Source organism: Myotis lucifugus, unplaced genomic scaffold (assembly GCF_000147115.1).
Source record: "Myotis lucifugus unplaced genomic scaffold, Myoluc2.0 scaffold_58, whole genome shotgun sequence".
Classification (NCBI taxonomy): domain Eukaryota; kingdom Metazoa; phylum Chordata; class Mammalia; order Chiroptera; family Vespertilionidae; genus Myotis; species Myotis lucifugus.
The window spans coordinates 4,586,682-4,611,570 of NW_005871106.1; the positions used below are offsets into that span (position 1 = coordinate 4,586,682).

General features: G+C 37.4%; 1 protein-coding gene and 1 non-coding gene across 2 annotated transcripts in view; one reads left to right on the forward strand and one right to left on the reverse strand.

The window, feature by feature from the left end:
• The first annotated feature begins 38 nt into the window (after positions 1-38).
• The window catches only part of TWSG1 (twisted gastrulation BMP signaling modulator 1), a 31,076-nt gene continuing 6,225 nt past the window's right edge, over positions 39-24,889 (forward strand). The window contains 5 exon segments of the mRNA XM_014456310.2: positions 39-207; positions 783-870; positions 1,975-2,066; positions 2,069-2,134; positions 17,724-17,823. Of these exon segments, the coding sequence (XP_014311796.1) occupies positions 2,010-2,066; positions 2,069-2,134; positions 17,724-17,823 (223 nt within the window). The 5' untranslated portion in view covers positions 39-207; positions 783-870; positions 1,975-2,009.
• LOC111826168 lies at positions 19,794-19,900 on the reverse strand. Its single transcript, XR_002829429.1, has one exon. It is a non-coding gene; the product is annotated as a U6 spliceosomal RNA (small nuclear RNA).

Sequence of the window (24,889 nt, forward strand, 5' to 3'; positions counted from 1 at the left end):
CGAGGACGAGAGGGAGGAGTGCTGAGCGGAGGCGGGAGCGGGGCCCGGGAGGGCCTGTGCCTTTGAGGTGTTGGAAGCTCGCGGCGTCGCGCGGAGGGACTGCGCGGAGGCGCGGCCTGCCTCCTTCGCACAGCCCCGCAGCGCGTCCGAGCTGGGCCGAGCCGCCGGGGAGCCGGGCCAGGCCGCCCAGCGGTGCCGCGGCGCACGGTGAGCGGGAGCGGGCGCGGGCCGGGACTGGCGTCCGCGGCCGGGAGGGTCGGTGCCCCGAGCTCGGGCCTCCGGAGGCCGTGCCCGCGGTGGGCTTCTCGGGAGCCGGGAGGAATGGGAGCGCTCGCGCGGCCGGAGCCCCGCCTCCGCGGAGGACAAAGTGGGGTACCGCCGCCGGGGGGTGCCGGGCGGCCCTGGCGCCACGAGCCGCGGCCCCTCTGCGCCCCTTTTCCTGCGCCGCTGGGGCCCGTGCTCCTGGCCTGGTGCTCCGCGCGCCGGGAGCTGGGGCGAGGGCGAGGGCCTCCGCCGCCTCCCCGGCGGCACAAAGGCGGCTGTCAGCGCCGGCTCCCCGGGCCACGCACCGTCGCCGGAGCCCGAGCAGCAGCTCAGGGCGGGCGGGGACCGTGGTGATGGGCTTGTTCTTAACTCAGAAAGACAGCAGGAAGCCGCTTAGATCATTCTGCTGCCTGCTTTGTGTCTGCCCCTGTTGACTCGAATATCTTCCCAGTAAGATTTTGGGAGTAGGATGAAGACAACCGTAAGAGTCGAAAAAATTAAAGCCCCCTTTTTGGTAGCTGTAGGATGAAAACTAGTTCTGGATAAAATCAGTTTTCAAATACCTTTCTCGGCCTCCACTGGTGGCTCCAAAAGTCATTCCACTTGGTAAGTGTTGTTAAATAAATTAGGTAATTGGGTTGCTAACGGTCTTTAAGAAAACCTGTGACCTCGGGAGCAGTCACCAGGGCTTTCTCTTTCAAAATTGAGTCATACTGGGAACGAAGCCTTCTACGCGTTCACCTTATTGTTTTTGCTTTAATTGTACTTCGTAATACTTAGTATAAAAGTTTACGGTAATTATAAAGGCCCTATAAACGTACCTTTTATCCCTCTTACATCAGTAGTCATTTATTTTAATTGGTTCTATGGGGGGGTGTTTTAACCTTAAGAAGTTATATCTTCGCTTTTTAAAAATTTTAATAGCCACATTGGTTGTTTAACCACTGTCAGAATTCGTCCTGGTTTTTTTTTTCTTTCTTTCTTTGAAAGTGTAATATCATCTTAATGATTTTGAAGAATCTATGGTACCTGTGGTATAGAATCAAAAGAAGAGCTTCACATAATGCAGTTAATAATTTACCATCCCCTTTGTTACTTGCTAAATTAGTTAAGGAATGACTGTCAACTCCTTTCTTTGAGCTGCTTCATTCTAATTATGTTAAGAAACAATGAGATAATCATCATTACCAGAATTATTTGCATTTAAAATCTTTGTTTTAATTCTAAGAATTAAAATATTGTTTAATGTTTTTAGATTAGAATACAATACTAATAGTTTTTATACCGGCATAAAGTTGAATAATAGGCCTAAAACTAAAGTTGAATAGTATCAGTGTAGTTTTAAAATTAGTTATTTGCTTGGATATACTCTCAAGTTACTGATGACCTATAAATACATATATATTATATATATATATATACATATATATATCTCCACTTTAACTTTAACAGTCACTGGTTTCTAGGTAGGTCTGGAGAAATTTAAGTTATTCTAAATCTTTGAAGATGCCCAACAAGACATTATTATATAAAATTGTAGGGTGTTTTCTCATGTTAATCTCTCATTGAGTGACCTTTAAATGATCCCTCGACAGTCTTCTAACACAATGAGTTTGGTTTATTTGTGTTGTTTTTCACTTTTGTATTTTGTTTTTACCCTAGCACTTGCCTTTGAATTAAAGTTTTTTGTTTGTTGTTGTTTTGGTTTAGCTTCCTGGGAATTTACTGATTGTCTTTGAAGAAACATGAAGTCACATTCTGTTGTTATGCTTACTCTAGCCATCTTGGTGTTCCCTGACATGGATCCCCTGTGTCCCTGAGTTGTAACAAAGCACTCTGTGCTAGTGATGTGAGCAAATGCCTCATTCAGGTAGGACTAAGAATATTATTATTAATATTAAAGTGTATTGTAGAGCAGAGATAGAGCACAGATATACAGATATAGAGTGTACATGTAATTCAGTGTATTAGGTGAGAGATGAGGTACGGAGTTATGACAGACACAGTGGTCTGCGTTTTTGCCCCCTTAGTTCACTTGTATACAAGCAAGGTTAGATTCAAGAGGTTCAGTACTAAAAATAATATCCAGCTTTATAAACATGCTGTTACAAGGTGATGAGCACTCTGTTCAGAGGAATTAAAAGGTTTCTCTTGTATACTCTAGTTTACATAGCAAAGAGACTAACTATATTTAGGGGGGAAATTTAGCTAGTCAAATAATAGACAAATTGTACGCTAGACGTAATGTATTAGTTGTCTATTCTATGTAAGAAATTACCTCCAAATGTAGCAACTTCATTTAGTAGACATTTATTATTTCATGCAGTTTCTTTTTCTTCTCTTTTTTTAAATATATCTTTATTGATTTCAGAGAGGAAGGGAGAGGGAGAGATAAAAACATCAATGTTGAGAGAGAATCATTGATCGGCTGCCTCCTGCATGCCCCCTACTGGGGATTGAGCCCACAACCCAGGCATGTGCCCTTGACCAGAATGGAACTCGGGACCCTTCAGTCTCCAGGCCGATGCTCTATCCACTGAGCCAAACCAGCTAGGGCTCATGTAGTTTCTTAGGATTGGGAATTTGGAGCAGTTGATCTGGGTGGTTTTGGCTTAGGATTCCTTACAGGGTTGCAAGCAAGTTGTTATCTGGGATTGGGAAATCAGCTTCCAAAATACATGATAATTATCTTTTTTAGTCATCAAAGCAAGCCTGGTAATGTAGCTACCATTGTCATTTTCTCATTTCAAGAGAAAAGTGAGGTTAAGTAATTTGGCTCGGTTCACATAGCTAGTGAACTATAGAATGTGGGTTTGTGTTTGACTCCAAAGCCTGTGGCCTTTCCTCTAATCATACTGGTTATTACTCTTCATAAAGTTGTGTTCATTAGTGGTGAACTTCATGTCTTATATAGCTGTTCTCTCTTTTCCATCCTATTAGATCATCAGCAGTCTTATGCTCTTTGTGTGTGTGTTTATTAGCCTCCCTTCTAATTATTGGCTGTTGGCTAAGAAATTCAGTAACCACACATACTAGAATTCTATGTAAGTATGATTCAGCTACCTCTTGGCTATAACACTGACATAAGAGCAATTGTGTGTTTGTACTAGAAGTAATAATGATTTTTATAGATCAGAGGCATTTTGTGCTTAATTCTGACAGTTTGGTTCTTTTCATTAATTATTGAAATTCTAGGAAGCATGGCCTTTATGTAAATGTAGTTTGCCACCATCTCAATTCTGTTTACTCTTACTTTGCATTTCAAACCAAAACATTTAATAGAAAAGTTGGTTAGTTGAGTGGTTGGTTTTTAATTTTTTTACTATGAACATTTTCAAGCACAAATAGAAAAGATGAGAGTATAATAAATAACAATTACAATCAACAGTTGCAGCAATCATTAACTCATGGTTACCCTTGTTTTCTCTATTCCTCTACCCTGACCACTGCGGTTCTGTTTTAATTTCAAGCAAATCCCTGATACTATTTTGCCATAATTCTAATACCCATCTCTTAAAGATAAGAACTCTTTAACACATAGCTATTAGCAATTTTAAAATTACCAGTAATTCTTTAATATCACCTAATTTTATACATGGAAGTTTTGATATGGCATGTCTGCTTAGGCTTATGCTTGCTGAAAATTTTAGAGTCTGTACATTAATTCCAGCTTTGTGCTATGGTCAGATGGGGAATCTGTGCTCACTTCCCAGTTGTTTCAATGTAGCTTCGTTGTTCATTATAGAAATAAAGTCTCATAACAATTAGTATATTCATGTTTAGGTGGAAATTCACTTAAATTCCAAATTATTTTTTGACTCTCAGAGGTCTGTAATTTCCATTAGTTCAAATAATGAAAACTAGAACATTCCCTTTTATTATTATTTTTACATATAATATCTTATTGAAACTCTGATTAATATGAGTCTGTGATCAAATGTTCTCTTAGATTTTTTTAAACAGCTTTATTGAGATACATAATTCTAATATTATAAATTTCACTGATTTAAATGTATAATTCAAAGTATTTTGGTGTATTAAGAGTTATGCATCCATCACCATAATGTAATTTTAGAACATTTCCATCACCCTAAAAAGAAACCTCATACCCATTAGCAGTCACTCCCCATTTCTTCTTCCCCACCTCTAGGCAACCAGTAATCTACTTTCTATGTCTTTATATGCCTATTCTGTACATTTAATATGAATGGAATCATATAATATGTTGTCTTTTATGTCTATCTTATGTTATTGAACATAATGTTTTCAAGATTCATGCATGTTATAGCAGGTATCAGCACTTCATTCTTTTATGGTCAAACTAGAGGCCTGGTGCACAAAATTTGTGCACTCATTTGGGGGGGAGGGTCCCCCCAGCCTGGCCTGTGCCCTCTCACAGTGCAGGAGCCCCGCAATCAATCTCCCCAAAGAGGTAGGCCTCGCCCACCCATCTGGGGCTCCTCGGTAGATTGCCCCAAAGAGGTATGTGCCTTTGACCGGGAATCAAACCTGTGACCCTTCATTTGGCAGTCCAGTGCTCTAACCATTAAGCCAAATCAGCCAGAGCTATATTCCATTTTTTGGATTTACCACAATTTGTTTATCCATTCACCTATTAAGATTCATCTTCGTTGCTTCTAGGTTTGGGCAATTAAACATAAAGCTTGCCTGGCTGGCGTGGCTCAGTGGTTGAGCGTCGACCTAAGAATCAGGAGATCACAGTTCAATTCCTGGTCAGGGCACATGCCCGGGTTGCAGGCTTGATCCCCAGTGGAGGGCATGCAGGAGGCAGCCGATCAGTGATTCTCTCTCAATATTGACGTTTCTATCTCCCTCTCCTTTCCTCTCTGAAATTAATAAAAGACATCCTATATACTAAAGAGGTAATATGCAAATTGACCATCACACCCTCGCACAAGATGGCCACCCCCATGTGGTCAAAAGATAGCCACCACAAGATGGCCGGCAGGGGAATGCAGTTAGGGGCAACCAGGCTGGCAGGGGAGGGCAGTTGGGGAGGACCAGCCCTGCAGGGGAGGGCAGTTGAGGGGGACCGGGCCGGCAGGGAAGGGCAGTTGGGGGCAACCAGGCCTGCAGGGGAGGGCAGTTGGGGGCAACCAAGCCTGCAGGGGAGGGCAGTTGGGGGCGACCAAGCCTGCAGGGGAGGGCAGTTGGGAGCAACCAGGCCTGAAGGGGAGGGCAGGTGGGGTAACCAGGCTGGCAGGGGAGGGCAGTTAGGGGAGACCAGGCCGGCAGGGGAGGGCAGTTGGGGGTGACTAGGCTGGCAGGGGAGGGCAGTTGGGGGTGACCAGGCTGGCAGGGGAGGGCAGTTGGGGGTGACCAGGCTGGCAAGGGAGGGCAGTTGGGGGGGACCGGGCCGGCAGGGGAGGGGCAGTTGGGGGCAACCAGGCCTGCAGGGGGAGAGCAGTTGGGGGCGACTGGGCCAGCAAGGGAGGGCAGTTAGGGGCAATCGGGCTGGCAGGGGAGCAGTTAGGTGTTGATCAGGCTGGCAGGGGCGTGGTTAGGGGGTGATCAGGCTGGCAGGCAGAAGCGGTTAGGGGCAATTAGGTAGGCAGGCAGGCAGGCAGGCAGGCGAGCGGTTGGGAGCCAGCAGTCCTGGATTGTAAGAGGGATGTCCGGCTGCTGGTTTAGGCCCGATCTGGAGCCTAAACCAGCAGTTGGACATCCCCCGATGGGTCCCGGTTGGAGAGGGTGCAGACTGGGCTGCGGGAGACCCCCACCCCAGTGCACGAATTTTGTGCACCAGGCCTCTAGTATAAAAATAAAGCTGCTACTATAGCTAAGATCTGGAAACAGTCCAAGTGCTTCATCAGTAGATGAGTGGATTAAAAAAACCTTTGGTACATTTATACAGTGGAACACTACCCGTCTGTTAAAAAAGAGGATCTCTTACCCTTTGTGACAGCATGGATGGACCTGGAGATTATTATGCTAAGCAAAATAAGCCAGTTAGAGAAAGACAAATATCACATGATCTCAGTTATATGTGGGATCTAATGAACAAAAATAGGTCCAGAGGCATGAATGCATGGCACAGAGGGGAGTTGGGTGGAGGGGATGGGAAGAGATTAAAACTTTCACTTGTTTTTTAATGCACTTTTTTCTCATCAAGTATCCCTGAAGATACTTACTGGAAATTTATTCTGTTACCTGTATTTATATTTCTTCCAAGATTATTTTTTCTTTTAATGTCTCTGGTGTGGCAGGCCTTCCACAATTTTTATTTAGTTGTCCATTATAGTTAAGAATGAGGCATTCAAAGCGTGGTTGGGAGACTATATGTGGGCAGGGCTGACAGACACAGACTGGAGGGTTTCACTCGAGGGGCAGGGAAGCCCTTCTACTCTGAGACTGATCATTTTCCTGAGCAGAAGTTTTTGGTGTGTTTCTTTGATTGGCTGGTTTTATTGCTGTGGTTGGAGTGGGCAGGTGGACAGTAGATCCCTATTCTTGTCTTTTGCTCTAGTGTGGAGGGTAGCCTAACAGGACTGATAGAAACTTGAACTTTGATGCCCTCTTCCATTCCTGTTTTTTTCAATTGAAGAACAATTTGGCTATTGGTGTTTCATGTAGCAAGGATTGTTAAGTGGGGTCCTTGGATCTCTTAAAGGTTTATGGCATCCTCAGAATCAAAAATTGTATATGTACAGTATGAAAAAGGAAAAAAGTCCATAGCTTTCAGGAGGTTCTCAAGGTGGTTGATGCTCTGAAAGATTAAGAATTGCCAGTGTGGTTCAGTTGGTTGAAGCATCGTCCCATACACAGAAAAGTTGTGGGTACCATTCCTGGTCAGGGCACATTCCTGGGTTGCAGGTTTAATCCCTGGTGGGGCGTTTCTCTCTCTCACATCAATGTTTCTCTCTCTGTGTGTCCCTTCCTGTCTTTCTAAAATCAATCAACATATCCTCGGGTGAGGATTAAAGAAATAAAAAAGAGTTACGAATTGCTGGAGTTTTGCTTTCCATTGCACATAGTAAGTTATTAAAATTTTGCTTTTATATTCATCAAAGTACAAGGCATATTGACATTTTAGATGATAATAATAGCTTCTCTCCTTACTTACAGAATAAGAATATGTACAAAAATGAACATTGGAGAATACTTTAGGAAAGGCAATACTATTAAAGTTTAAAGAAAGATATTACTTCCTACATCTTAGAGGGAATTTAGATTTTCCTTTTGTTATTTTGGTTTGGTTTAAACAGCATCTGTAGTGTTGAAATGATGTACTGTGAGGATAAGCTAGAACATTTGTTTATATTGAGCTCTCTGCAACTCTTGAAATAACTAAATATAAAAAAATTTCCCTGGAAGCTCATAGTTATGTAAATATTTTTACCAGCATGGCCACAAGCAGCACAGTCATTCCTGCCACTCCTACCAGTTGCTACAAATAAGGGTAGTCCCTACATAAATATTTATTTTGTACTTCTGACAGGAAAGAAATCTAACTTTAAACATCAAGAAAGTAAAATTGTCATCATGGTGTATTTCCTTGCTGATATAATGAGTGGTTTAGTTTTCCTATGTCAGGAAAAAAATGGTAATATAGGATTTTCCTTTTAACAAGATCTTTCTATTTTTTTCTTCTGCTGTGGGAAAAGAATATAAAATTTGGATCAATATTATGCTTTTACCTCAGAACTCAAGATCCATTTTTGTATTAAGAACTAAAAAAACCCCACAAAACCCTAATTGACTTGTGAGTACTTTTGGCAAATATTTAGGGTCATATTTAGGATGATGTAAACATTATATTTAATGAAAATATTCAAACTTAGGTTCAGAGATTGTTGATGTATTATTTTATTATTTATTTTATCTGAGTGTTTACTTAGCACTTTCATGTACTAAATCAACAGTCTGCTTTTTTATTCTAAAAACTTATTTAACTATTAAATAAATCTTAGATTTATTGAAATAAGTTGGGATATCAAAATAGTTTATTAATAATTATAATTTTTTAAATGTATTTTTGTCTTAGGTTAAAAATATAAATAGTTCAGATAACTTAAGGACTTTCTTAATCACAGTAAACAAAAAAAATTAACTTTCTCTTCCTTTTTCCTTAATCAGTGCTAATTAAATCCTACATTATTTTCTTGCTACATTTTCTTGGTTTGTCACTAATATTAGTAATATTTTGGTTTATAATATACAGTGTTTCCTTTTTTCTCTTAAAAACATTACCTTATTTCTTATAGTGTTTTTTTCCTCTTCATTTTACTTCCTGCTCATAAAAGTTGTGGCTCTAACTCATTTTTGTCCTCTTTTGCTTCTGTTAACACCTCGTGAAAATCTTTGAATTAATGTCCAAAAGTAATGAATTAGGCCTGATGTAATTTAAGAGAAGAATAAGTCATTGTTTCCCTTCAAATGTGTAATGCAGTTAGAATAGCTGCTAAAATTTGTAAGTAGAGACAAATTTATTTTCACTGGCTGTTTCACTTGTTAAATTATTATATTAAAACAAAAATTAGGATTTCATTGGAAGACATGGACATTTTCAAATATAAAACAGGGAGAAATTTTCAAGTATAAAATAGAAAAAATAAATAGTCAAATAATCCTCCATTAAACTATCACTCAGCTTCAACAGTGATTCACAAATAGCTAGTCCAGTCTTATCTGTACCTACCTCCACCTTACCCCAATGGGAGTATTTTAAAGAAATTTGTTGGGGAACTTATACAGTAAATTAAGGTTTAAAATTTTATTACTAGGTTTATGTAAGAAATGGGTGCTATTTAACATATGTTGGAAGTTCATGTATATACATGAACTCGTATGCTGATTTATTTAGCTCACAGAGAACACTACTGTTCTCAGTAGTGTTTCACTTAAGTTTATATTATTTTCAGAACAAAAGTTTACCAACCAGTTGAAATTTATAAAGAACAACATGATAATAAGATTCAGCTGAGATATTTTTGTTCGGTTTGAAAGTTTTGTCTGATGGTCTCCTTAAAGCAGCGGTTCTCAACCTGTGGGTCGCCAACCTGTGGGTTGCCAACCTGTGGGTCGCAACCCCTTTGGAGGTCGAACGACCCTTTCACAGGGGTTGCCTAAGACCATAGGAAAACACATATATAATTACATATTGTTTTTGTGATTAATCACTATGCTTTAATTATGTTCAATCTGTAACAATGAAAATACATCCTGCATATCAGATATTTACATTATGATTCATAACAGTAGCAAAATTACAGTTATGGAGTAGCAACGAAAATAATTTTATGGTTGGGGGTCACCACAACATGAGGAACTGTATTAAAGGGTCGCGGCATTAGGAAGGTTGAGAACCACTGCCTTAAAGAGTATTAATATGTTAAAATATATTTATTGTAACCTAGCATAATATCATTATGTTTATTCTTTTGAATAAAGGCTAATTGTTTGAAGATGTTTTGTTTTATATATTTGTTTTTAAATACCCATTTGATCTAAGAAAATGTGTAAGTAATATCAGCATAGGTACAACCTAATGCTTCCTTGATTACTGATGCTTACGCAATATGCATTTACTAACTAGCTTTGTTCTTACATTCCCGGGGCCTTTTTTTTTTTCTAATCAAGATATTATAAATATTTAGAGTTTACTTAATTTAGTATTTAAGAACCTCAGTTTGTGTTTTTAGTATATGTTTTCATAATTGTACAGACATTAATCTGGCTCTTAAATCATACTACCCAAATAAATTAAATGTTTATTTGCCATTATAAAAATTTTTCATAATTTTAAAAAATTTACAGAATGCATAGAAATAGAAAAAAGTAAATCATTCATAGTTATGTTTTACAAGCACAGATTACTCTTAATATTTCAATATAGTACTTTCCAGATTTTAATTCTACGTTGAGGTGATTTTAACAACTATATTATACATATAACTTTTCTGTTCTGCATTTTTTATTAGCATTATTTTATGCTTCTTTATAAAAATAAAGTACAGTATTTATGTTAGTTAAAAGAAATATAGTTTTAGCTTAAAAATAAAATAGCCCTAACTGGTTTGATTCAGTGGATAGAGTGTTGGCTGTGGACTGAAGGGTCTGGAGTTTGATTCTGGCAAGGGCATTAACCTTGGTTGTGGGCTCATCCCCAGTGGGGGGCATGCAGGAGGAAGCTGATCAATATTTCCCTCTCATTGATGTTTCTAACTCTCTATCCCTCCCTTCCTCTCTGTAAAATCAATAAGATATATTTTTAAATAAATAAATAAATAGAGGAATATGATTTCAGAGTTAGAACTATCTTCAGTATTGCTTGCTTTAATATCAGCTTACATTTAAATAGTGCTTTATATTTTTCAATTCTGGTTTATTAAAATAATAAATTTATGTACCATAGTATACCATTCTGGTCTTTCAAAGGTGAAATAAGGTGTTCCCTGATTTCCCAGTGCATGTTGGGGGGTCAGATTTATTGAGATATAATTACATACAATTTTCTCTTTTTTGGTATAGAGTTCTATGATTTTTGACAAACATATGCTCTATACAGTCAAGAGAGGGAATATTTTCATCACTTTTACAAGTTACCTCGTGCTCCTATGTAGTCAAAACTAGCCCCTCCACAGCCTCAGTGCCTGGCTACCACTGATTGGATTTTTGTCTCTATAGTTTCACTTTTTCCAGAATGTCATTTAAATAGAATCGTACAGTAAGTAGCCTTTTGTTTTTCTCAGATTTCTTTCATCTAGTATAATGCTTTTTAGATTCATCCACATTATTGTGTGTTTCAGGTATTTCTTTCCTTTGTATTGCTGAGTTGTAGTCTATTGTATGGCTGTACCATAATTTGTTTATTCATTTACTGGTTGATGGACATTGGGTTGTTTCCAGTTTTTGGTGATTATGAATAAAGTTGATATATACTTTCACATATGGGTCTTTGTGTGAACATGTTTCATTTCTCTCGAGTAAATATCTTCGAGAGGGATTGCTGAGTCACAAAAGCATTTTGATAGCCATTATCTCACTTGGATACCAAAGTTTATAAGGGTAAACCCAACAGTACCACTTCCTTTTTATGACTGACAAAATGAGACTCAGTGTTATATGTTGCAAATAAGATTCTTCCTCAATGTATTAATTTCCATCTCTAGCCTAGAAATTTGGAAGTTCATAAAATAAATTTCTACTCTTACAGTCTAGTCTTAGTCTTAGGTGAATGATAGTCCCCCTCCCCCATTTATTTTGCATAGAGGATTAAGATCTCACCAGAACTTTGAATAAGATTTTCTGTTAAAGTTGATTAAATAGTTATGTTAAGCCTTAGCTGGTTTTGCTCTGTGATTAGAGAGTCGGCCAGAAGACTGACAGGTCCCAGGTTCGATTCTGGTCAAGGGTCTGTACCTTGGTTGCAGGCTTGATCCCCGGCCCGGTTGGGGCAGGTGCGGGAAACAACCAATCAATGTGTCTCTCTCACATCAATGTTTCTCTGTCTCTCACCCTCCCTTCCACTCTCTCTAAAAATCAATGAAAAAAAAATCCTCGGGTGAGGATTAACTAAATAAATAAATAAAACCTCTGTCTTTTGGCATTCAAAAATTTGAAATTCTATGTAATAGAGGTTTTTTCTAATTAAAATGTAGTGAAATACATTTTTAAATGATTAGGCTCTTTCTCAAAACTTTACATCCTGCCAGATTTTCATTTCATATAAGCTTTTTGAGGATCTTGCCGAATTCTGTAGATACCCATGCTGGTAATATGGGATAGGCCAAATGTATAAAATTTTGTTTTCCATTTAGTATAAAGTTTTTGTTTTTTCCATTATAAAATTATTGAACAGTGCGATTACCCAACTGTAAGGAACATTTAGTATAGCCCTTCACACAGAGAACAGATGTCTTATTTCATTATTACGCTGGCTCTCACATGTAAGAGCAGTGGTAGTCAGAACAACTTTGAGTCAGAAGACCTGATGTCAGAGCCTCATTTGCGTGAACTCAAATGAATCAGTAACCCATTCCCTCAGCCTTTTCATCGGTACCAGCACCATGAGCAACAGCCACACTTTTTCTGAGAATTGCAGACTAGGGAAGCAGGTGATATGGTCATTAACCGACTAAAGCAACAGAAGAATTAACCATTAAATTCCAACTCTGGTTTTGCAGCTCTTGACCAATGATACTTTACCTTTACAAACAATGATTAAACTTGGGCAATAGCAGTTCTAATTGTATTCAGGTACTGAGAATGAATTATATAATACTATTAATTAAACAACCTAAAGGATTATCTAAATTTAATTGTGGGCTCATTCTCTCTAAGAAAGTAGTAACAATAATTATTGAAATGCTAAATTAATAAAAAAAAAATAAGTTTCATATATCTCATTCCAAAAACAGGCATATCAAACCAAAACTTGGGTCAAACCTTAGCCACTTACTAATTGAATGATATACAAATGTCATAACCTTCCTTGAAAAATCAAATAACTATCTTATTAGGACTCTTTGAGATTCAAGATACTGCATTTAAAACACTTAGCACATTGCCTGTTAGTGATAAAATAAAACCCTGTTAGGAACTTGGGGAGGTGGTTCAGTAAATAAATGGAAGCATTGAGTCAGTCTTTTTTGGACTCCTGTGAACTTTGTGATCACATGTTCCATTCAACTGAGCAGTACTCAAGTTTAGTTATAGTGAGGTTAGTAAAACATATAAATAGTCAAATTTTCCAAATAGAAAATTCAACATCTCAACACAACCTTTTTTTTTAATTTAGTAAATGGGAGACCTTGAAATAATAGTAAAATGGAAGATAATGAAGTCTTTGAAGGTAATGATAAAGGGTGAGAACATGGGCAAGGTGTGGGTCAGGAACTTAAGTCCTATTATGCAGCCACTAAATTATGTTGACAGATTTTTATAATAGGGAATTGCTTATTTTTTTTTTTAGCATAGGACAGTATACAATCATTATTTTCTTAGAATGCATAGGAATTTACCAAAATGGGAGGAATTTGGGTGTTTTTCCTTGTATTCTAGTAAATATTTTTTAAAATATTTATAAATCAAATAAATATCTAAAAAATGTTAAGGCATTACCTTTATCTTGACTCTAGCCTCTTTCTGGTTATGGTGGATTCATTTATATCCTCACAACTAAAACAGCTAGCGGAAAAGATTTCTTTTTAAGTGTCTTGGAAAGATTCTGCTGAACATTTTTAAATGGAGTAATTTTTTCTGTGATCCTTGATTCATCACAGAGAATTACATTTTGAGTTGTTTTGTTTTCTTTTGTATTTCCAATACTTAGGTTCAAAGCACTTTAGAAATGTGTTTTATATTTTGAAACATTCATCCTAACCACAGTTTGCTTGCTGTCAAAAAATTAAAGTATACTTTTTCAAATATGTTTATGACCAAATACTATTCAATAGTGTGATTTTAAAAGACATGTAAATTGAATAGGAAAGATGAATTACTTGGTGTACTACATGTGACTATTATAATTATTTACACATGGAAATTAATTGTTTCCATTTTTTCTTGACTTAATAGTCATAAAGCAAATGATTACCATATATTTTTGCTCTCTTGATTTAAAGTTAGGTTTTTGAGATCCTAAATGTCATATGTTAAGTTTGCCTGGAATTTTCTCCTGAAAAGTGAGAAGTTAAATGTATTTTCGAAAACTGAAAAGCTACAAATGCTGTCTAAAAGGTTGGTGTGAGGATCTCGTTTTTCTTCTTTCCCAATCTCCTGAAAAGGATACTGCATTCGTTATGAAGAATAGAGATTTTAAAAATATGTTCTGAGGCTTATTTACTTGTAAAATTTCTTAGTTTATGTGATTAAATTTGTTTTCTTAAAACAAAGGTTTTTTCAGTCTTTTCTATAGTAAGATGGAAAGACAGAAAAATATTAGCTAACATGTTGTTACTTGGCATTCAACTAGTTTTAACAGTCATTTTAATAGTATGGTAATAAAGTTTATATTTAAGTCATTTCCCCCATGTCTCAGCTTTCTATAGCCTCTCACTTTGTGTTCTGTCAGTAAATTATAATCATTAAGTATATCACTACTATACATTATTCTATCACACTGACATGTAAAAGTACAGGCATCTAGTAAGAGGGTGTGAAATAGATTTGAATCTTGAGGGCTGGGTAATCCGGGCAAGTTCAAGCATCTTTAATTTATTTTTATTTTTTAATTGATTTTGAGAGAGAGACAGGAAAGGAGAGGGAGAGAGAGAAACATCCACTGATAGTAAAACATCAATCGTCTGCCTCCTGCATGCCCCCTACTTGAAATGGAACCGACAACACGGGCATGTACCCTGACCAGGAATCAACCTTTCAGTGCATGGGACAACGCCCGACCAACTGAGCCACACCAGCCAGGGCTCAAGCAACCTTTAGTCATAGTTTTAACCTTCCATTAGTTAGAGGTAATCTTAGGGTATCACTCACCCTTTCGTTCCAATTTAAAACACCTCACAAATACCTGACTTTAAAATAAAAGGCATAATGAATGCTTTACAAACTCAGTTTTTCTAATGGAAGCTATTAAATTGACATTTATTTAAAAATTATTTAGCCGAGGCCGGTTTGGCTCAGTGGATGGAGCGTCAACCTGCGGACTGAAGGGTCCCGGGTTCGATTCCGGTCAAGGGCATGTACCTGGGTTGCGGGCACATCCCCGGTGGGGGATGTGCAGGAGGCAGCTGATCGATGTTTCTCTCTCATTGATGTTTCTAACTCTCTATCTCTCTCCCTTCCTCTCTATAAAAAAATCGATAAAATATATTAAAAAAAAAATTATTTAGCATAACATATATTAATTCATTTAGCAGGCTACCATTTGGAAATTGATAGAGAAAAAGGAGAAACATATTCTTTGAATAAATTTGTTACTTTTCTAAATCATTTCTCCTGAGCTAAATAGATAATGTAAATATAAGCAACTAAAATAGTAAAGGGATATTTTCTATGTAGAATGTAAATTAAAATTTAAAAAGAACCTTTATTTCTTGTGACTAGGTGGCAATCTTTATAATACTAAAAACCAAAAGTATCCATATCCTTAACTCTGATGGTATTTTTTAAAAAAAATGTATACTCAGAAAATGTTCTCTCATTCCAAAGACAGGACTGACAGGTTTTCATGGAGAAACAAGTCACAAAGATTACTTTTGGTGACTGTTTTTCTAGATTTCCAAGTAAGTTTGAGCTTCTCTGAATCAAGCATCACCAGTTTTGTGATGAGGCATCTGAAATTCTCACAAAATCTTTGCCCATTTAGTCCTTCTCTTTCTCACAGACCTAGCAAAGTTACCTATACATGAAAAACAGCCCAACCCTACAGAATTCCACAGTATTAAAATATTATAATTTGTACTTATTGTGTCTCAGATATACATTGACATCAAACTAATTAAATGGTTAGAGAATAGTACAAGTGTTGATTCTTGAAAGTGCTGTGTAACAGCTAGGGGACTTTTGGAGAAGAAAAATTAGGAATTACATGTCAGTGTTTATTATCAGTATGATTAAATATCAGTGACAAAAACATGGAATTTTAGAATGATGAAGTGACTCCAGTAGTATATAAATGTAATAAGATGAATTTAATAGGGATAAATATTATGTGTTGTGTTTAAGTTCTCATGACCCAGGGAAAGCCAAGTGGGCAATGGTGGCTACGGAATTTCCCTTTAAGTTGGGTTTGTTTAGGAGTGTCTGGTGTTAAGGGCTAAAGGAATTACCTGGAATCTTCGATTATGAAGCAAGCTGTATTAATTAGCTTTCACCACCTCAGAGTTTAGTGGTTTAAAACAATAATCATTTCTGGGGTCTCTGTTATGTTCCATTGATCTATATGCTGGTTCTTGTGCCAGTGCCAGGCTGTTTTGATGCAATAGATTTGTAATATAATTTGATATCTGGTATTGTGATTCCTCTAATTTTGTTATTCTTTCTCAAGATTGCTGTGGCTATTTAGGGTCTCTTTTGGTTCTATATAAATTTTTGGTATATTCTAGATCTGTGAAATATGGTCATGGTATTTTAAAAGGGATGTGTTGGAATCTATAGATTGCTGTGGGTAATATGGACATTTGAATGATGTTAATTTTTCCAACCCATGAACATGGTATATACTTCTACCTGTTTTTATCTTCTTGTGTTTCTTTTTTCAATGTTCTGTAGTTTCCTGAGTACAGGTCTTTTACCTCCTTGGTTAAGTTTATTCCACGGTATCTTATTTTGTTGTTGTTGTTGCAGTGGTAAATGGAGAGTGTTGGTTTTTTAGTTTCTCTGAGAGTTCATTATTGGTATACTTGAGGCCCGGTGCATGAAATTCATGCACTTCAGGGGGAGGGGGGGTCCCTCAGCCCAGCCTGTGCCCTTTCGCAGTCAGACATCCTTAGCACTGCTGTGGAGGCGGGAGAGGCTCCCGCCACTGCCACTGCGCTTGCCAGCCATGAGCCCGGCTCAGGGCTTCTGGCTGAGCTGCGCTCCCTGTGTGGGAGCACACTGACCACCAGAGGGCAGCTCCTGCATTGAGCATCTGCCCCCTGGTGGTCAGTGGGCATCATAGTGACCAGTTGTTCCGCAGTTCAGTCAATTTGCATATTAGCCTTTTATTATATAGGATAAAAATGCCATTGATTTCAGGATGTTAAATTTGTATCCTGCTACTTTGCTAAATTATTTATTAAATCTAGTAGTTTTTTGGTGGAGTCTTTAGGGTTTTCTATATACAATATCATGTCATCTGTGAATAACAGTTTTACTTCCCGCTTTCCAATTTGAATGCCTTTTATTTTTTCTTTTTGTCTGCTTGCTGTGGCTAGAACTTCCAGCACTATGTAGAATAAGAGTGGTGAAAACAGGCATCCCTGTCTTGTAACTGTTCTTAAGAGAAATGCTTTTAGTTTTTGCCCACTGAGTATGATGTTGGCTGTAGGTTTTTCATATATGACCTTTATTATATTGAGGTATGTTCCCTCTATTCCCACTTTGCTGAGGGTTTTTATCAAAAATGGGTGCTGGATTTTGTCGGGTGGAGAACTGAAGTTTTGTTTGAAAACAGAAACATTTTTTTCCATGAACTGAGGTTTGACTGTACAATGAGGTATCACTTCACACCTGCCAGAATGGCTACCATCAATAAATCAACAAATGACAAGTGCTGGTGAGGATGTGGAGATAAGAGAACCCTAGTACACTGCTGGTGGGAATACATACTGATGCAGCCACTGTGCTACACTGACCAGGCATTATGATTCTCTCATCATTGATGTTTCTACCTCTCTCTCCCTCTTCTTCTTTCTTCTTTCTTTTTAAGGTATTTTTTAAAAATTATATGAAGAGTAAATTACTATAAATGCAAATATTGTATGTTTTTTACTGCAAATAATCAACAATTTTAAATATAGTTATTTGGAATTTTAAATTTGAACATCTATTTGTAGGAACTCTGCCAGTGCCGACCTGGGGAAGGAAATTGTTCCTGCTGCAAGGAATGTATGCTGTGTCTTGGGACCCTCTGGGATGAGTGCTGTGATTGTGTTGGTAAGTTGACATGAAGTAAAGTTTCTTAATATTTCTTATCTGAGAGACCTGACTGCAAGCAATTTTAACGAACATAAATGTATAGACTAGGGTGTAAATAAGATATAATAGGTAGCCCTTGCTAGTGTGGTTCAGTTGGTTGAGCAGCGTCGTATGCACCAAAAGGTCAGGGCACATGCCCAGGTTGCAGGCTCAATCCCCACTGAGGGGCTTGCAGGAGGCAGCCATTCGATGTTTCTCTCTCACATTGATGTTTCTCTCTACCTCTCCCTTCCTCTCTCTCTCAAATCAATAAAAACAGTTTTTTAAAAAACATAATACGTATATAGAACATTATTTTATATTTGCTTTATTAGATGGTATTTACATATAGGGTGGGGCAAAAGTAGGTTTACAGTTGTGAGTACATAAGAGTTTATTTTTGTATTTTATTATATTATTTTCCATATGAACAACTGTAAACCTACTTTTGCCTTACCCTGTTTATCTGTATTTTTATAGAAAATGGTCTTAGAGGAAATTAAAAGCTTATTCTTAGGAACTAGGAATGGAGGAAAAATGGGATTTTTTTTTACTTTTTAATTTTTTTACACTGTTGAATTTTTTATAAGAAGCATGTCTTATAGTTGTAAATAAAAAATAAGTACTTAACATGTTAAAAAATATAGATTATCTTCCTTTATATAAGATTTCACTAAAAGATCCTTCAGAAACTAAAATCTGTTTTTAAGGTTTTCTGAGGAACAGTCTACATAGTGTATTAAGTAAAAAAAATAGCAAGTTGCAAAAGTGTGTTTATGGAATGCTATCATTTGTAGGTTTGTTTGTTTGTTTGTTTGTTTTAGAAAGTGAGGAAGGGATGGAGAGATAGAAACATCGATCGGCTGCCTCCTGTATGCCCATACTGGGGATCGCGCTCACAACCCGGGCATGTGCCCTGACAAGGAATCAAACCAGGGACCTCTTGTTCATGGATCAATGCTCAACTACTGAACCACACTGGCCGGGCACCATTTGTGTTTTAGAAAGAAAACTTAACATAGGCTGTTGCTAGAGAAATACTCATCATCCTCTCTCTGGTCAGTTAATTCTTTTCTGTCCTTAAAACTGAAGTTCAGGTGTCTCGTCTCAGGAACCTTCCTCATTTGACAGAGTTGGAGCCTCTGTGCTCTTCAGATTGCTTCTGTTACATGATGTTGTACGTGCTACTGTACTTGTTATTTTGCATGTCCTTTCTAATAGAGTATAAACTTTTTAATAACAGGGATGGTGTCATATTGACACCAAATTAATCTTTTAAAATTAATGTCTATTTTTATGAAAGTGGGATATACGTACATATTTTAGATATATGCATACAATGCCAAAGTAAGCCTGTGTCATGCTTCTTTTTCCAATCCTTTGATCCTGTGCCAGAGACAACCACTTTCATCTTTTCGGTATTGTATTTGTTCTATAATTCTAAATATCCTTATGTTGTTTTCGTGATTCTTTGATGTTAGAAACTATTGACTTCTTATTATGGTAGATGATGATTTAACTCTCTTTATCGCTTATCTTTCCAATATAGTTTTATCACTACTTCTAGTTAAATCAGTAATTTAACAACCCATTGAGTAAAATAGTATTACATACTAGTTTGATACATAATGGTGTAAACACTGATTTATTAAATGAATAATCCTAGTATTTGTTTTTTTGTATTGGAATATACGTACTGAGAGATTGCCTTTTCTTTCAGGCTTTGTACTAATGTTTAAAATTTTGACTTTTATTTTTAATTTCCAAGAGCCCTTCTGTGAATGTCCCTTTTGGGGAACATACTGTTCTTGTGTTATAGATCTTTCTGGGACTAATAATTACAGAGTTTTGTTGTTAAAGTTTTTCCTTCTACTCTTTGCCCTATTTCCATTTCCTCAAATGTCTGGTAATCCTGGGCCATCTATTCATATGTAAAACTTAGTCCCTTTTTAAAAAAAATTTGCTTCCCGAATTTGGGTGTCATCCTTGCACAGGGGCCATGCTAATCTTCTCTGTATCATTCCAATTTTAGTGTATGTGCTGCCGAAGTGAGCACAGGCTTAGTCACTTAGGGCGTGGAGTCTAGTTTGCCTCATTCTCAGGTGAATGGAGGATGCGCTGGCTTGTTCACGGAGGAGCCCTCTCCATCTCACTGTCTATAGATCTTTCCCTTCAGGGTTGTCCAGCTTTTTCAGAGAAGGACCGGTGAGTTTCTTGCCTGGGGTGGAACTGGAGTGATTTGGCTGGCTGCAAATGTTCTGGGTTTCTGAGGAGCCATGTCAGCATACTGTCATTTACTCTTCTGTTTCTTTTCATCCTCATCTCCACTCTCTAGTTCAGGGCTTCTTTGGTTTAATTTTTGTAAAGAATAGCCCTCTCATCTCCTGTAGTTGTGGAGAAGGGAGACAGGGTCGTGGAAGCATAACTATTCTCAAATAAGCTTGCCTCTGCAATAATACCTGGTGTCTCCAGCTCCTGAGTCTTCCCAGAAGTCTGTGGCTGCATTTGCTTGGGAGGGAGACTGCTGAATCCGTTACATTTCGCTCTTATAGTCTTCCACGGTGGAGTTGGTGTTTCAGTTTGTTCTTCCTCACTGTTTCGTAGTGAATTCTGAGAGAACCAGGACAGAAATATCTTTTCCTCTGTGGTCTTAGATTAATCTTGGTATTTCTAACAGCTAGTATAGTATCTAGCACATAAAAGGTACTCCAGCACATAGAAGTGTTTTATGACTGTTAATAAATGAATTCTTAATGTATTATTCTCCCAAGATGAATAGTTTATTCTGTGCATTTGATGGCTATAATTATTTTTTATTATGTCAGGTCAACTAAAAGAAGCTTTGAATTATTTTACATCAATAAATGTAAGTTAATTTAATATGTACAATGAAAGCAAAAAGGGAAATAAGCATATTAACCCCTAATATGCATATGTAAGCATTTAATTTAAACATGGATGCCAAACACACAAGTGCATTGCACTTATAGCATTGCCTAAAATAACGTGTATGTGTGTGTGTGTGTGTGAGTGTGTTGTGTGTGTGTATTTTAACCATCGCACAGTGGTAACAGTGCCATTCAACTTCTAGGAAAGGAGGTCTGTAATTCTTCTACTGAGTAAGAATAATTACACATGCTCATATCTCTACAATTTTAGAAGCAACTTGTGTTTTTCTGAGCTAGTTACCTTTAAAAAAAATTATTGTCCTTTAAGGATTGAATACCAGTTTTAAATTTTGAGTGAGTTTATAATGTAACTTAATCTTTCATTTTAAATTCAGTTAATCTTTCTATTTTCTAGGATAAAATGTAGATATTTCAGTTTCTTTTGTACAGCAATACTCTTTCCCTTGTAGGCATTTCTCTTCCAATTTAGGCTTTTTTGATGTCCTTTGCAAGCCTGTGGCCACTCCTCCCTTCTAAGTTGAAACAGTCCCCATACTTTTCATGGGTGGTGCACAGACCTCTGAAAGGACCCACATTAGAGTATAGCCTTCCCTTCCTGTTTAGCTGTGGACTTGCAGCTCATATGTTGTCTACCAAGCTTTGTCCTCCAACTGCCTTGTACAAGAAAATTAGTTTCTCTTTTCTGACTTTCTCTTAAGGCAAGAGGAACCACTACAGCTCATTTTCATCCCTGCCATCCAATGTATTCCTCAAATCCCATGGATTTTGGAACCTAGATCTCTACCACAGGTTTTTTTTTGTTTTTGTTTTGTTTGTTTTGTTTTGGTGGAAAATGGGGACATCTGTAATAATGTAAACAATAAAAATAAAGTTAAAAGACAGAGAAAGAAATAGTATTAGAATTCTGTGTACTGAAAGGATTTGAAATGCTTGCCTTTTCAATTGTTGCCATCTGTTTCCTGATTATTTGGCCTCCCTGACTGTCATATGCAGAGCCACTTTCTTTAAAATTTTTAGTGTAATTGGTATTTAAATTTTGTTGTTGTGTGAAAATGCCACTAAGTAACAAACTATCTCAAGAAAATGATCATGAAAAGAAAGGAGAGCTCCAAAAATAAACTCTCTAGTCAACTAAAGAAAAGCTCTGTAACAGTGATAAACATCAGGATAATGGTCAGATGTTTCATTAACTGATTTAAACTGTGGGTGGTTAGTAACTCTCCACAGAAATTGACCCATTGTACATAATGAATATGGACAACTAAAGAATTTACAGGAATTTTAAAAGGTGACTCCTCCCTCCAGTAGGATAGCCCCCACAAAAAAATACAGAACTTGAAGAGTGCTTCAGGCAGGCAATGGAGGGTGCCACAGAAACTGTTACCTGGCACACATTTACTTCATGCTTATAGGTTTTAATGCAGTGTATTGAGAGTTAAATTAGAATCATTTTTTACCTAAGTTTATTAAATGCACAAAACTCCAAAACAGTTTTTTTTTAATGCAATGAAATCTGTAATGACCACTGGAGTTTCTTTAAAGTCTCAGCAGATGTTGAGTTAATTCTTCTGTTGAACTAAGTTGTTTGCCTTTTTATCTCTGATTACTAATTTTCATTAATTATAGAATCTGAAAGAATATACCATGTACATTTATATAAACAAATATTCTAAGTATTATTCAACTTATTATCAGAGAAGTGGACACGAAATCAGGCTGCATCATAATCTTGGCTCTAGTCCTAGATTATATAACATTGGACAATCATTTAATTTAACTGGGCATATTTCCTCCTTTATGAACATAGGAATCATATTTGATCATTTAATGCATGACTCTGTCACACAACCTAAATCATAAACGTTCAGGCATATTGAAAGATTTTACAAAGAGCACGCACACAACCTTGTTATCCTCGGTTCTGGCATATTCCTTCAACTAAAATGTGGAAAACACATGAGATGGTTTTTCCTTCTAAGTTTATAAAATATAGGAATTTATAAATTTCCTCTAACTTTTCAAACTTTTAATCTAGGAAAGAAGAAAAACTCCACTTTGACCTAATAGATGCTAAGCAAGAATGAAACATAATTTAGTCTTTAAAATTATACTACTGCGTGGACTATGTGTCTAGGTTGGGCATTGGTTCCCAGTACAATTCCTGGTCAGGGTACATGCCGGGTTGCAGGCTTGATCAGTGGTGGGGGGTGCAGGAGGCAGCCGATAGATGTTTTGCACTCAGTTCGAAGTTTCTCTATCTCTCCCCTTAATTAAAAATCTTTTTTAAAAAATACAATATTCACAAAAGGAAGTCCAGAGAACTCTGTTCAGTGTTATTGCTACTATAAACAACCTACCCCAAAACATAGTGGTTTACAATAATAATAACTTAATTAGCTCTCGAACCTGCATTTTGGCCATGGTTCTTTGGGGTAGCTCTTTTCTACTTCACATAGTGTCAGCTGGGACAGCTCGAAAGCCAGGTTTGGTTAAACAGCTCTCTCTTCTATAGCAAGATTCCTTTAAGAAGTTTCTATGGTCACCATTTCTTATTTTTTCCTGCCATTTTCTCTTTTTAAAAATACTTTTTAAAAGACGTCATTTTGAGATAATTTCAAATGTAGAGAAAATTTGCCAGAAGGGTAAAAAGACTCACCCCTCACCCTGATTCCCCAGTTATTAACATTAATGAATTTGCTCCATTACTTAGTACCCTGACTCTCTCCCTTTCCCTGCATGCGCGCGCGCACACACACACACACATTTCACACACACATTTATGGGCACACACCCCCATGACCATTCATCTCTTTTGAACGTTTGGAAAGCAGGCTTGACCAATGATGTCCCATCATTACTCAATAATCCAGTCTGTATTTTCCAACAACAAGGACATTCTCCTACATAACTAGCATATAATCCTCCCAATCACAAACCCCATATATATTTTGCCAACCATTTCAACAGTATCTCTTGTTCCTTTCTGGTCCAGGATCTTATCTATTTAGTTGTCTATCTCTTCAGACTCATTCAACTGAAGCATTCTCTTAGTCTTTCCCTTGATGGTTTAATGACTACAGACTTTATGTTACGTAGGATGATCCTCAGTTTTGATCCACCTAATGTTGACTGATGGTCATACTTAAGTCACACATTCTTGGCAACACTATCACCGAAATGAAGATATGCAGGACATTAAGGGACACACAACACCAAACTGTCCCATAACTGGCGATGCTAACCTTCATCTCCTGGTTACACTGGTGTCTGCCAGATTTTTCCACATTAATTAACCCCTTTGTCATCAATTAGTGTTGTGTAGAGAGTTTTCTAAGAGTACATCAATATGTTCCTCATCAAACCTCCACCCACTGGTCTTACCATCCATTGACAACTTCCATGAATCATACACTTCTATGATGGTTGCCAAATGGTGATTTTCTATTTCAGCGATTCTCAACCTGTGGAGTGCGACCCTTTCACAGGGGTCGCCTAAGACCATCGGAAAACACATATATAATTACATATTGTTTTTGTGATTAATCACTATGCTTTAATTATGTTCAATTTGTAACAATGAAATTGGGGGTCACCACAACATGAGGAACTGTATTAAAGGGTCGCGGCATTAGGAAGGTTGAGAACCACTGTTTTATTTCCTTCATTCCTTCCACATTTATCAGTTGGCACTCAAGTAAAAGGAAGAGCTTTCCATTCTCCTCCATGTCCTCATTCATTTATTTATAATATAAGGACTCATCAATTTCTATTTTATTCACAAAGTGGTAATCCATTTCTGTCATTACTTATTTTAGTGGTAAATTATCAATTTGGCCAGTGGGGGAGCCCCTTCTGGTTGCCTCCTGTGCTTTTAACATGTCCCACCCTTCTTTACTTTCTGGCACGCAAAGGGTCCTTTTGTACTTTCCAGGATCCATCCCTAGAATCATTCTTTTCTCCAAGGACTTCTGGTTCCTCTTAGTGGAGGATGGGTACTTAGAAAACAAGTATGGGCACTCAGTGATGATCCTGATGTGTCATCTCTTCAAGTCCCTCTCAACAGCAACAAAAGCTAGAAAAATATGTATAATGCTAGACGTCACATAATTTTAATATGTTGGAGCTTTGATTGCAGG